The sequence below is a fragment of the Cryptotermes secundus genome, unplaced genomic scaffold, assembly GCF_002891405.2.
Source record: "Cryptotermes secundus unplaced genomic scaffold, Csec_1.0 scaffold944, whole genome shotgun sequence".
Taxonomy (NCBI): domain Eukaryota; kingdom Metazoa; phylum Arthropoda; class Insecta; order Blattodea; family Kalotermitidae; genus Cryptotermes; species Cryptotermes secundus.
This window is the reverse complement of record NW_019719375.1, coordinates 632,612-645,301: the sequence shown is the minus strand read 5'-3', so window position 1 is coordinate 645,301 and position 12,690 is coordinate 632,612. Positions and strand designations below refer to the sequence as shown.

At 38.7% G+C, this 12,690-nt stretch overlaps 1 protein-coding gene across 7 annotated transcripts in view; it reads right to left on the bottom strand.

The window, feature by feature from the left end:
• Window positions 1-415: 415 nt before the first annotated feature.
• LOC111865553 overlaps window positions 416-12,690 on the bottom strand; it is a 283,579-nt gene continuing 271,304 nt past the window's right edge. For all 7 annotated transcript variants that reach the window (XM_023853690.2, XM_023853717.2, XM_033751936.1 and 4 more), the window contains 6 exons: window positions 11,032-11,498; window positions 10,033-10,270; window positions 8,954-9,183; window positions 5,347-5,507; window positions 3,560-3,724; window positions 416-2,185 (listed from right to left, as the gene is read on the bottom strand). In XM_023853690.2, the coding sequence (XP_023709458.1) occupies window positions 2,163-2,185; window positions 3,560-3,724; window positions 5,347-5,507; window positions 8,954-9,183; window positions 10,033-10,270; window positions 11,032-11,498 (1,284 nt within the window). In that variant the 3' untranslated portion in view covers window positions 416-2,162. The remainder of the gene's footprint in view (window positions 2,186-3,559; window positions 3,725-5,346; window positions 5,508-8,953; window positions 9,184-10,032; window positions 10,271-11,031; window positions 11,499-12,690) is intronic.

Here is a 12,690-nt window from a genome sequence, read left to right as displayed (position 1 = left end):
TAGGTTTTCGGCGATGCACTAACACACTACCCGTGCAACTGATTTTGTCCTCCAAAATTTTATTTATCAATTGGGCAGAATGTATTTCTGATTTGAGCACTTCTGTTCCATCACTTTAAAGCAAGTTTGGCACCTGTTTTCACTTCCTTCATCATAATTTATTCCAAAATAGTGAGAGCTAGAATTAGGCACATTCTCCATAGACACCATCTTGAATAACATGCCCGCTGTTTTAAATTACTATATATGACCTACCCCAAATGACAGGAGAAAATCTGTGTTAGCAATGGAAGGCAAGCCGCGAAAGTGTTTCATACCTGAATGATTTAAATTTCCATTCCTTCTATATATGTGTGGTATACCTAATGCTTTGTATGAACTGAAAATCTCATTTCCAAAATAAAGGAAAACAAAATAAAACATGCCATATTTATTTCAAATTTATACAACATCTCCCTTTCCTGTTTTTAAATTTATTTCATGTAGTAGGTGTTTTGGATTACATCTTTATAGAATATAAGCTGTGTAAATACAACATAACGTACTTATAATACAAATGTACAAATTGCCAAAGAGTGCAACCCTCCATATTAGAGAGAAAAGAAACTACAAGCACTACCAAATTCAGCATACGAATCTTCTGGTGACAGGCATGAAGATTAAACATATTACGTAGATATTACATAGTGAAGTTCACATTTGGAACTAATAATAAGACTTCACCAAACATTGAAATCATGATACTTGCTAAATTTGCACAAAAAAAAACATTAAATTTGAATTAGAACATATTGCTGACATATTCAAATTATATTACGAATCCATAACTACAATAGAGGCTCAAAATTAGTTACAATATGAAACGGTGCCATAATATGTGGTACTGTTTTTATATAACTTGTGATACATATGTTAATTTACTGTTACATTTAAGCTATTGAATGTACTGATTGCCAAATTAATTACATTACTTATTTGCACAATGGCTATATCTTTTCATACTGCTACATTTGTATCAAACTTAGCCATAGCCCTACAGATTTTAAAAATTTAACTTAATTTTTCTGTACAGAAATCTAATTTTTTAGTGCCTTTTTATGTTTACAACTGTATGTGCCTCATGGAAGTTCTGTAAATGGTAACATGGTGAAAGGCAGTAAGTATTTAAGAATGTAAAAATTGTATGATAATCACTCTTTTATCTCAAAACTGTTTCTATACATGTTCCTTTCAGTCACTTCTTTTATCTTACTACAGGCAGTGCATTTGTAACAAATTACAGATGTTTCCTCCACAGATCTATCATGGCATGTTAAAACTAAACAGTGAGTTCTTATACTCTGCAGACTGACATTTCTTTTGTGATGCGAGTTTATTGTATGAATGATGTACAATCTGTATGGTCATATATTCTACAAAGCTTACACTAAAATCTAAATGATAATATATTTTTCATGTAAATAAACAGACAATTATTCATAATGCTGAAAGACATGCTAATTCTAAACACACAATGCTACCACTTATGGTGGTTTGATTATGTAATACAATGTCTTGCTTTTATCCTGTAAAGAACAGAGTGTAAATTTACTTATTTTATGACCAAATAATTTCACACGAGTTTTAAAAGGGTGTACAAGTAAACTATTTAATGGGACATTGCTAAAATGTAAATCTGAATGCAGCTGTTGCAGTCATTGTACCATATACTGTATTATGTTCTAGCAACTTCTTACAATATTACAAAGACAACAATATGAATCACAGTTTCTGTGATCCTATATTGCCCATAATATACAATGTACTTCTGTCTATCCTCTACAGCTGCCCTCTTCTCCTTTGGTAAAAATTACAGCTCTCCTAATTTCCATGGGCCAACATTTCAAATACTGACATCTTTCCAGAGTACAAAGTCACAAACTGAACTACACAGTTTGATCCACTTAAGCTTATAAAATATTTTGTACATGCTAACTGTGAATTGTACATTATTCTGTAATCTACTGTTACATTATATTACACTGCTTCACCTGTTTACATTAATTATTTTCCAAGTAAAGCTGGCTCTATTCACTGTAAGTATACATTTTATTGTCACTTGCTTGATAATACAAGGGCATTATAATGTGTTGCTGTATAAATTATCTTCCATCTTAAACAGGTTACACACAACTGAATTTCACTCCTGAAAAAAAAAACACAAATCATTTAGTTAATTAATACAAATTCACTTCAACTATTACCATGTAAATCACTTGCCAGCATACTGTTTCACTCATAACTTAATTCTGCACCTTCTGCTTGTGTAAGTATTGTTACAGTTTACCATCATCCCACCCAGTCTCCCTTCTTTCTTAGTGAAATGAACAGATAATCCAGACAGAATCTGAGTGACAGCAGATTGGGTCACTTTCAAGAAGTGCAATGAATTACAAATATCTGATACAAATAGAAAGATGAATCACCAGAAAAAGGAATGGCGTGAACATGTCTCAAGAAACAATCACAGCAGAGCGTACTGATGAACCATAACATATAACTTGTGGCATTCCAAGATGCTGGATGACAGAGAAGATGGGATAACAATCTTAAGAGGGTTTCTGCATTATCACAGTCCTTCTGGGTCTTCCTCAGTACTGATTATGATAAATAGTGTATGGTCTGTTATGGTGTACTTGAATAATACAAGAAAGGGACTATTAAAAACAGACTTAAAAGTAAATACTTGTAGAACTTCTCTCCAATTTGAACCTATGTAGTCTAGTTGGTTGAGGCACTATGCTACAAGCTGGAAGGTCATGGGTTCAAGTCCCAATGAGGTGATTGGGTTTTTTTTTTCAATTCCTTCCAGCCGCACTATGGCCTCGGGGTCGACTCGGCCTCTAACAGAAATGAGTACCAGGAATTAATTAAATAATTTTCCTGGGGAGTAAAGTGTGGCTGGCGCGTAAGGCTGACAACCTTACCGCCATCTTTGAGCCAACTGTCTAGATAATGTGGGACCCTCATCTCACAACCCTATGGGCCTTCACTGCCTGGTACAGGGATAGCTTTGCCTTTTTTTTATTACCAATTTTAGGATTATTAATTCAGAATACGAAGGCATGACTGTATATTTTCCCTTAAGTTTTATATCTTAATTCCACGTAGAAGTGTGTTTAAAAGGTCAGACACATGGGAACTTTGAATTATATGTACAGGGTATTTATAAAATTAATAAATGTTAAAATGTATGATTTTGGTTGTCTTGAGGTCAGATATATGAAATATATGTATGATAAAATATGTTCTAAATTTTTGCAAGTGATCTGTGTGTGTTCTATTCATTACACAGCAGATGTCCCAATGGTAGTCCCATATCTGTTGCTGTATGGCTCATGTAATATGGCACTCTTCACAGTTATTAGAAATGCAAGGGGGTTAAGCCTTGCCACAAAAGGCCTTGGACAAGTTTCACATTTGTAGTTTCAATAGACATTATGCAAACAATTTCTGAAGTTAAGTAAGTTTATAATTATCCCACATGTGTGCATGTCTTCCGCACATCATAAATACTTACCATCATCGCTAGAGTAACAATTATGACAATGCAGTTTGTTGTTTCTAACTCGAACATCAGTTCCCATAAGTCCATCACCCAACTGAACATGACAAACACAGCATTTGAAGCAGTCAATGTGGTAAAACAGCCTCAGACTTTCAATGATCATTGCTGCACCACGACCTATAAAAGTCGAAACAGAGAATCAGTGGTGACTTGCTATGTATATGTAATAATATAAATTAAACGCTAAAGAGCAAATATGTAACCAAGTGAACAAAATGGTTACTTTGTAAAGTGTAAGAAGATAGAGCTGCCATATCCCCTGTGAACATAGCATCTGACATTGCATGCTGCAGCTGAGTGACTAGCAGCCCTGCTTTGTATTCACGAGATCCTAGGCTGTAAATCTGAACCTGACACTGGCTATTGTGAGATTTTTTCAGTCTTCCTCAGTTCCTCCAGGAAAATTCTTTGATAGTTACCTTAAAATATTTCATCACCACTTGCTAATCCAAGTGTCTGAAAACTAATAACCGGAAACTTTTTCTAGGTTTTTATTAGAATACTGCAGGAGAAAATTATGAAGGTAGAGCCCATAGATACAAAATGAAACAAAACGCATAATTAGCTTCGTTGATAAGAAAGTGACCACAGATTTAACAGAATACACAGGTGATGCCTTACCAAAGACTCACTGTTTGCATTAAATATGTGATTTTCATTTTTTGTCTACACATGTGTCAGGTATTTCTTCATATTCCATTACTTACATGGTATAACCCGTTTTCATCTTCAATTATACCCAATTTGTGCAGTCCTACAATAAATACTTAATAATGGCATCCAAATGACAGTATAGTTTACAGGTTTAGATATGAAATACAAATCGTGTTGTTTACAATGTAGAGCCCTTAGATGAATTTCTTAGACGTGAGATCAGACATCACAGTTGAGTAGCTAACAGTCCTACTTCATATTCAGGAGGTCCTGGGTCCTGGCCTTTACTTGTAAATTTGGTTACCCTGACTACATTTCATGACTTTTCTTAGATGCTCTTAAAAAATGCTGGGATAGTAAGTCAAAATAAGCTACAACTGCTTTCTGCCACATTACCAATTCCAGCATTTGAAACTATGTAACCCACACAGCTGAAAAAAGTGTTAACTAAATAACCTAACTGTGAGTCTTAGAAGTGCGAGAAAAAAGTTATGAATAAAAAATGTATACTCAGGTCAGACAAATAATAAAATTAGTTTGTTGGCTGTCTACTCCCTCAGCTACCTGCACCTTCCCTCCACCACCAATCAGTATGAAAAAAGAAACTGACAGGGAGAAAGAGAGAAAGCAAGAATGTGACAACTGCTCATAGAAGTGAAGAAGGCACCAGACAGGAGGTAGCTGCCAGGCAGATGGATGAAAGAAAATATGTATTCTTTGGCAGGGAAGGATTCAGGTTGTGATACAATGTAACCTTGTAAGCGAATAACATTTTGGAGGAAGATATTACCTGTCTTTAGTGTTAAAGTATGTCAAATGAGGAAATGGAGCGAAATCTGGGCCAGTGGAAAGGAAAATGGCCCTTCAAGGGGCATGATAAATTTTTATTAAGGGTGGGAAATGGAAGTGAGAAAGAACATTCCCTTTCAGGGGCCCCATACATTCCTCTTAAACAGGCATCTCCATACTAGACTGCATTGTGGCTTCCTTTCAAAATTGTTTCATGTAAGTTTACAAAGCTCAAAAATAAGTAAGAGCCATCTCCAACAGAATGAACTTCAATTGGGAAACAGATGGGAACTTACCCAACTCTTCACCACAATGTGAGCATTTCTTTTTACCGCTGACACTCAACATTTTCTCTTGAGAATCACCAACGTTGCTACTTGGAGTTGAACCATTATTTGGCATGTGTCCAATGGCTGGAGCCTGGGGCTGTGAATCTCTGCAGGAGTTATCTTCAATTCTGTGTCCAACAGCATTTCATCATTATGAATTATGTATTAATTATCTGTTAAAAATATCTCATAACACTAAAAATTGTATGAAAATCAACATAGTATAGACTGGAACTCTAGAACACAATACACCAATAGCAAATGAACAGACTAGATTAACTCCATGAAGAAAGAAGCTGGTTGTCAACTGGTCAAGAAATTCCACACCTTTTACAGAATATCAAAAGTTCAGTACCAAGTTTATGAGATTCTGCCAGAGGAGTCTGTTCATAATCACTTGAATCCAGTCCACACACTCATATATTCCTATTAAGTGTCTGTATCCACTGTGTTTGGTACAAATTTCTATAACAAGGTACTGGTGAGGTTTCCTTTACAGGATGACCCGTTAATCTTTAGAAAGACTAATATGGGATATTAGATTTGTATAAATACCATATTCAAACATAACAGTGTAATTTTTAAGCTTTATTCTCCTGAAATTATGCACTATACCAAAACTTCAGTTCAATGAAAACATTGTTAAGTTTGTTGCATTTCAGCAATTGTCAGTGTATTATACAGAATAACTCGGGAAATCCAAATACGCTCTCTTGATCAGAAACCTTCAAACAAGGGAGCTCATGCTGTTTTGAATTATGGACCAGTAAAACATCAGTGGGTTTTCTTACGACCGGTACACTGTTTGGCTCATAATGTACAGCACATAACAGTTTACAAACCTAATTTTTATCAGAACATCATCTTCTGTATTTCATATTAGGCTCTTTGGCTAGTCTCATCAAAATTAATCTGGAACGATTTATCTTCATAATATGTTTGTAGGACTCCTTGGACAGGTGATCAGCCCAATCACAAGGCTGCTATTTACATAGGACAGCACAAACAGAGAAGAAACATGGACAGACAGACATGCTTTAAATGGGATTTGAACCCATGATCCCAGTGTTTGAGTGGGCAAAGACATTTCATGTCTCAGACCATGTGGCCACTGATTAACACATCTGAATATGTTTATCTGCAATATAAAAATATTAAAATCTAAGGGAAGTCTTGCAATTAAAAATTACAGATGGGGATATATTGTAACATGTCGGCAGCCCAGAAGAGTAACTTCTATGGAAATGCTAGAATAGACCGTTTCATTGGAAACAACAATTGCTCCATTGTAGTTCTAACAGGAGTCTCCATGGTTATAACAGAGGGTTCGTTACCTAGCAGCGGCCAAGGTTATAAAAGCACAGCTTCGACGAGAAGTCTTCAGTCTTCGTCGAGCCATCTAAGAAGCCAGTCTCGGATCAGCCTTCGGAGAAGAAAGTCCCGGAATAGCCTTCGGAGAAGAGAGTCCAGTGTCTCGCCGAATATTGTGAGCAGTGATTGTAACACTGCAAGGGCAAATGTTTGTGAAGTGTGTGTAAACGAGCGAAAGAAATAAATTCGCTATATTGGGACAACGGTGTGAACTCATTTGTAGCGTGACACACAAAACACGCTACATTGGTGTCAGAAGTGACTTCGAACTTTAACACGCGCCCTACTGCTACAACATGGACATGGAAAAGATGATGGAAATGTTGGCAAGAATTGACGCCAGCGTGAAGTCTGACCAAGTAAAAGCAGAGGCCGACCAAGAAAAGGCGAAGAATGAATTGCTGGCAAGAATGGACGCCAACATGAAGTCCTACCAAGAAACGACGGAGGCGAAGGCGGAAGCCAGACACGCACAGCTGATGGCCGATTGGAAAGCCTGGGGGGAAGAGAGGAGAACTTCCCACAAGAAAATAGTGCCCAAAACAGATGAAGAGCCGACCTCCGTAGAAATGAAACCTGAGGCGGCAGAGCATCAGGAAGTCCCCGTAGAAGACGCCCTGAGAATACCGGTCGGAGAACCGAAGAAAAGGCGTAGGGACCAGAAGCTGGCCGCGCAGTGCCGCCGCCAGACAGCGAAGGATGCAACACGGGTAATTCATAAACCCCAGGGGGAATTGGCCATTGGCCACAGGACATCCCGTCGCGCGACAGTGGCACGACGTTGGAGAAAAGACTTCAAGAAGGAAGCTCCCAAGGGAACCTTCGGATGCCAGCAGAAAGAAGTGGCCGCCACCGGAATAATGACTACACGCTGTGCAGGACACAGGCGTATGGGCCGAAACGCAGACACTGTGGAACAATTAACCTGGAAGATATCCCGTCGTGCGACAGTGGCACGACGTTGGAGAAAAGACTCCAAGAATGAAGTTCCCAAGGGAACCTTCGGATGCCGGAGAAAGAACTTCACGCCACGGCCCCGTACCAGCAATTGGCGGAAAGAACACAAGGAACGACGTCAGCAAGTTCAAACCACACTTCAGATGCTGTTATGTCGATATAAGAAACGCCTGAGGAAGTTAAGGATCGAGAATTGGATCTTATGAAGGGGTAGGCCCCCTCCAAAGTGGAAGAAATAGAACGGCCTTTATGGGAGGAACCGGTAAAATACCGGCCTCCCCAACAAGGATGGATGAAGAATGAAAGTGAAGGATGAGTGTGAGACAACGAGATCGGCAAATTCTCGGCTATGGAAGTGCTCGGGACGAGCACAGCTGAAGAGGCGGGCGGATGCTATAAAAGGGGCGGCGCAATAAGACGCGCGAAGGACACCAAGGCCGAATGCAGACGTTGCAAGCAGAACACCGCGAATCGAAACCGAGGGAGAACCTTTAGGCTGTTCGGGGACGAACAACCTTTCAGAAGGGAGCAATGTAACGTGTCGGCAGCCCAGACGAGTAACTTCTAAGGAAACGCTAGAATAGACCGTTGTATTGGAAACAACAATTGCTCCATTGTAGTTCTAACAGGAGTCTCCATGGTTATAACAAAGGGTTCGTTGCCTAACAGCGGCCAAGGTTATAAAAGCCCAGTTTCGACGAGAAGTCTTCAGTCTTCATCGAGCCAGCTAAGAAGCCAGTCTCGGATCAGCCTTCGGAGAAGAAAGTCCCGGAATAGCCGTCTAAGGGATCAGTCTTGGGATAACCGCCAGAGAAGCCAGTCCAGCATCGCCGAGTTATTGTGAGCAGTGATTGTAGCACTGCAAGTGCAGATGTTTCTAAAGTGTGTGTAAACGAGCGAAAGAAATAAACTCGCTGTATCAAAGAACGGCGTGAACTCATTTGTAGCGTGACACACAAAACACGCTACAATATAAAATAATTTATGTTGTGTGAACATTTTTGTTAGTAATAGTAAGAAGGTGAGCAATCATAACTGACTTGCCTAATGTGAGACAGTGCAAAAGAGAGCAATTAAACTAGTCCTTAAGTTGTGGGGGGGGGGGAACTTGTTATGATAATTTTCTCCAATTGTAGTAATGTGTATCAACTAGAATATGTGTGCTGGCATAAAATAAGACCAGGACCTCTAGCTGAGAAATTCTACTTTAGAATTCTGATGTAATGAACATATCACTTACACATACCTTCTCCTACTGGAGGCTGAGCTCTTACTTTCAAGCATTCCAACCCTGTTCTGAACTCTCTGTGTCAGTGTGTGGATGATGGCATCTGGTAAGGGTTTCTCCTGTCGTGGTTGAGGTTGGGGTGCACTCCATGATGCAGCTGTATGAGGATACAAATGAGGGGGAGAGGGTTTCCTAGGTAATGCAGCAGTCCTCTGTTGTTGTTCAGTTATACGGCGATGTTCAGCTTCCTGGAACGATACATTTATGGTAGGGGTCAAAGTTAATCACTAATATGGCAAAAATCATGACAGCATAATGCACAAAATTATTACAGCTTTTATTGAGTTTTGTTAATAGAATACTAATTTCTCTTTATGGTGAGCTCCCCCCCAAGTGTCACAGCATTTTACACACATCTGGTTCTTTAAGTAATTTTATACTGGATTCTATACAGCTTGATCCACCCTGAATGCTATCCAGACCCATATACCCACTGACACTGACCACCTTTAAACATACTTAACTCACTCATTACAGGTTAGGAGATTAAGCAATAAAGATTATTTTACAGCCTTCTAACTGAACTAACTCCAAATTTATAAATATCTCCTAAATGAAGCAAGCATTGCCTCCTTCAAGTCAAGAGTGAATATTTGTAAAGAAAGCAGTGCCAGATATTGCATTCATTGTGAATAGCTTAACTCTGTCCTACATACTAAAGAGTCTGTTACAATTAATTTAATTAAACTAACAACTAATTACAAAGGAATATAGCAATACTTTATGCCACTGAGTATGAGAACTTCAGACTAACTCCCCCCTGCAAGCTCAATAATTTATAATCTGACTCTATTGCACACTCCTGCTTTATAATATCTCTATCTCACTGTTATCTTGCAGCAGTGGGTAGAAGTTTCACTTTTATGCATATATTCAGATGAATTTACTTTACTTATTCCAGGAATTTGTTTTAAAAAACATCTTTGTAAAGTGAGTAACATATGTCCCGGCATCTGATAAAGACTTATTTCATAATGTAAATATACCTTTACAGCAAGTTACCAACAACATGCTTGTGTAGGAGAAGACTGACAGACCTGTATTAGCCAATGTTGATAATTGTAAGTAGGCTCTCGTCCTCCACTGCGCTGGTTCTCAGGTTTCTTTTTTGCCTGCATCCACATATCATTTGATATGAAACGCGATCTTGGAACAGCACTTAGAGCTTGAAGGGTCTGCCTGCTTATTGGCTGGGCCCCTACATGAGAATTATGGTGGACATGGGTTGATTCCACTTTTTGTGGAATGGAGTCTGCTGATGGCATGCGACTGTTTCTGCAAACCAAGTCATATCTGTGAGATAATGAAATAAATGTTCCTTTGGCCTTTAGCAGAAGACAAGGCTATAAGCCTGTGCCATGCCTTAAAGTTAAAAGTTTGAATCATTANGCGATACGTTCCTCCGAAACGTCGGTTAACACCACATATACACGGTGCCAAATCCCAGAAGACTGCTTTCTTCATAGTCACCGCCGTGAAAGCCTCAAATCTTACATTATATTGTACTTTGTAAATGTCCAGTATGATTCAACTTTAAACAGAAAGCTTCAATATTAAGGCAGAAATACTGGAACATTTTACAAGACCATTTTTAAAATAAAGCTTGTATAAATAAAACTGAAAAAAAGGCCTTATCACCTCCAAGAAAACATATCACATCTCCATTATAAACAGCAGTATTATTTATGGAAACAGTCACTTTATTCTGAGAACAAAAACCCTACAAATACAGACACAAAATGCTGCATTATTTATTGATAAAGCAAATAGTGAACATAGTTAGTCATAGTCAGTAACTGGGATCATAGGATAAAATTCCACTTTAATCATGGATGTATGTCACCATTCATCTGTGTTGGAAGCTTTGCAAAGGAGTAATCAGTCCATGCAGGAATTAGATTCAAATCTTACATCATATGAAAGACTTTCTGCTAAAAAGAGCATACAGAATCAGCAATTTTATTTCCAGAACATCACAAACTTGGGACCAAAATAGAAATAAATGCTGAGACTATTGCTTTATCTGAATGTCTCACCTGATACTGTTTTCTCTCTCCTTCTGTTCCTGGCTAAGAGCTCGGAGAGGCTTTGCTGGAGGGATTGGGGGTGGAGGTCGACGAACTTGGGTAGACACCATGGAACTTGGCCTAGTAGGCAGTTGTTGACCCTGCAATTGCTCCTCCTGTTGCAGATCTGGCAAAGAGAGTCTGTAGTTGAGAGGAGCAGATGATTGGGCCATGGGAGATGTTGGAGGGTGATATGAGTTGATGTTTCCTGTCGGAGCCATAGATATGTCTTGAAGGGACAAGTGTGTTGGGAGCAAGCCTGTAGTTTTGCCACTCCACTGTTGATGTGGCAGAGTAGCTGTGTTTCCCCAGTGTTGTTGCATCTGTGACTGACTATGCCGAAGTTGCTGACTTTCACGGAGTTGTAATGTCTCTTTTTGTCTCTGCAATTCTTCATTTTCTCTCTGTAATCTTTCCCGTTCTGCTCTCAAAGCCTCCTATATGTGGAGAAAAAATGTCCATTTCCTTTTAATATCTTGATTACTTTCAAAGTAGAAAAGGTTTGGGTGATGGCATCAACTACAAATACACTACGAAATATTATTTAGCAATTTGTTCCTTACTTTGAAAGAAAGACAAGTGCCTCATCAAGCCAATTTGTCTACATCTGTCCCTCTTAATAACTTGTGATCCGACAGACATTCGTGAAATCTGGTATGATATGCTATGTTGACATGTGAGGTGGGCAGTGACACTAAGCACTATTATTAACACAGGATGCCGAAATTTGTGTACCTCTGTGGTCTAGTGGTCAGAGTTCCTGGCCACAGATCCAGAGGTCCGGGTTCTATTCCAGGTGCTACAAGATTTTATGAGAAGTAGTGGGTCTGGAACAGGGTCCACTCAGACTCGTGAGGATAATTCAACAGCTGTTTCAAGGAAATGGCTCCGGTCTAGAAAACCGAAATTAACAGCCATGGAGATTTGTTGCACTGACCACTTGACACCCTCTATCCGTTAAGTTGGCACTAACTTTGCTGACAAGAGGCGGCAACTCAGTCTGTATAGTTCGCCTGCGGACTATAAACCACTATGTTTATTTTCTCTCTCTGAAGAATATGCAGCTTCTGTTAAGTAATCTTGTTTGTAGAGTGCAAAACAACACAGGTAACATGTGAATTTGGTATTTAGCTTTGATGATTATAACCAAAGAACCATCAGAGCTCGGAATGTGAAATTTCATACAGGGATAGATCAACTTACCTATTGATTGATTTGTACTACAGGACAATATAAATAGACATGAATGAAAACATTTCAAGAAAAGTAGGTGTCATCTGCGTTTTTTTGTTGGTTACCTATGGAAATGTAATTTACTTGCCTGCAAAATTTGAAAATTGTAAATTGACCTATGTGAGTTATTTTTCTGGATATGGATTTGCAAATCACTTATTTGAACAATTCTTTTTAAGGATGATGGTAGCACTGGTCACTGATAAAACATAATAAATTGCACACTACTAGGACAGGGGAGGGAACAAATCTATTTTTAAAGAGGATACAAAGGTACATACCAGATGTATGATGACAGACTTGAGAAATCAGAAACGTTAATTTTGTTTGCTACAGGCTCTTCTTTGAGGATAAAGTGATTGAAGCATCAAATCAACCACTCACTTCCACCTAGTG